Raw genomic sequence first — 1,827 nt, 5'->3', positions numbered from 1 at the left:
CAGGGCCAGGGCAGCACCGTGACCAGGGAGCCGGCGGCCGAGGCAGATGGCAGAGGCTCAAGTGCAGGGGATGAGGAGCCGGAGCAGCTTGGACTGACGTGAGCAGCACCCTGCGCGTGCCCAGCAACCCCCCCCTGCAGCTGCTGGACTATCTGTGGTCCCACGGTGGCCAGCACGTGGGTAACGGGCTGGGAGGTTTGGTGATGGAAGGCTGGGATGCCGCTTGGCTGCCCCAGCTCGACCCTGCTCTGCCTCAGTTTCCCCCGTGCTTTGCGGGTCACCCGTGCCCTCCCCGGGCTTGTTGCATTTAGGTTTGCAAAAGGGCCAGTGAGGTTTGGGGTTGAGTTGAATACCCTCCTCAGCCCCAGCTGGGGGGGAGGTGGGATTTGCTCTCCCCCCCAGATGACGAGTGTGGCCGGTCACCTTCTCCCCAGGTCCAAGGGGTCCCCGGCGGAGCTGTGGCGGCCGTGGCTCTTCCTTCCGCAGCACTACTGGGTTTTCTTGTGGCTGCTTCTCCTGAGCATCGCCTTCCTCCTCCTCGTCCGCGTCCTGGAGCTGCAGCGACTGCAGCCTGCGCCATCGCCCAAAGCCTAGCCGGAGCGGGGGGGGAAGGCGGCCAGGAGACACCCGCTCTCCATTGCTGCTCCTTCCCCGCACCGTAAAACACCAAAACCCTAGAATAATAAAATTGGAGAAAAAATCAGGGATGTTTAGTGCTGGAGCGGGGGGGACACACATTCTGTGCTGGGATCTGAGGTTTGGTTGGAGCCAGCTTGTAAGCATGAAGGGCTCGGGGAGCTGCAGCAGCCTTCATCGATGCTATGAGATTGCCTGTTCTCTTGGCACACCGAAGGATGCAGGGACGTCCCTCAGCCGGGGACAGAGACCAGGCTGCCAGCGGATTTGCATTAGACCCGTGTCCCACTGTGCTGCACCCTCCACCACAGCCCGTCCCCCGTCCCCGCTGCCTGCGGAGCTGTAATTAATATCTAACGCTCATTTGCTGCTGCCCAGGGGACAAAGCTCCGTCTGGAAGGAGCGGGTCAGTGTTCAGACTTTTCCCATCGCACCACGAAGAGCTCACAAACAGAGGGAGCTGTTTCCGACCGCTCCGGTATCTGGGAAAATTGCCTGGTTTGACGCGTCCGCCCTGTTTCCGCGTCCGCCCCGGCCTCTCGCAGCCCCAAAACGTGGGTGGGCTCCGCTGTACCCACCCCCAGCGGCTTTGTGGGGGGCTGGAGGGCTCGAAACACCCTGGCTGAGCTGCAGGGGGGACCGGGGGTGTGTGTGTGTTTCTGCACCCAGGACCCCCAGGAAAAGGCCCGAGGAGGCTGTGGGGAGGAGGGATGGAGGTGCTGGGCTGGCTGTCCCTGCTCGCCGCAGCCACCAGCAGTGCCACAGGTGACTCACGGGTGACCGACGTAACCCCAGCCCCGTATGCCAGCTTGCCCCGTGTCCTTGAGTCACCACCCCCAGCCTTGTGGCAGGCGGTCCCCGTGCGTCACCGGCCCTCAAGCCCCTTCGCTGTGACACTCGCCCCGGCACGTGGCAAGCGGCCAGCAGCACCCCGAGGACGCCGCCACCAGAAAACCCCAAAAAACACCCGGCCAGGAGTGATCTTCGGTGACCCCGACGGCGCCATCCTCTGCCCTAAGGTACCTTCACCCCACTGGGGCCATTCCCACCCGGGGGGACGCAAGTGGAAACATCATCCCAAAAGTTTCCACGAGGGCTGTGGGGGTCTGGGACACTGGTGGGGGTCTGGGGCTGGCACTGAGCGGGTCCCCCCCGCCTGCATCCCCCCCCCCTGGCCTCTATTTCTGGCTG

General features: G+C 64.0%; 1 protein-coding gene across 1 annotated transcript in view; it reads left to right on the top strand.

The window, feature by feature from the left end:
- The first annotated feature begins 1,346 nt into the window (after positions 1-1,346).
- MICAL1 (microtubule associated monooxygenase, calponin and LIM domain containing 1) overlaps positions 1,347-1,827 on the top strand; it is a 14,014-nt gene continuing 13,533 nt past the window's right edge. The window contains exon 1 of the mRNA XM_009889312.1: positions 1,347-1,655. Within this exon, the coding sequence (XP_009887614.1) occupies positions 1,347-1,655 (309 nt within the window). The remainder of the gene's footprint in view (positions 1,656-1,827) is intronic.

This window comes from Charadrius vociferus, unplaced genomic scaffold (genome assembly GCF_000708025.1).
Source record: "Charadrius vociferus isolate BGI_N301 unplaced genomic scaffold, ASM70802v2 scaffold1511, whole genome shotgun sequence".
Classification (NCBI taxonomy): Eukaryota; Metazoa; Chordata; class Aves; order Charadriiformes; family Charadriidae; genus Charadrius; species Charadrius vociferus.
The sequence above is the reverse complement of the archived record's forward strand: the minus strand, read 5'-3'. Positions and strand labels throughout refer to the sequence as shown.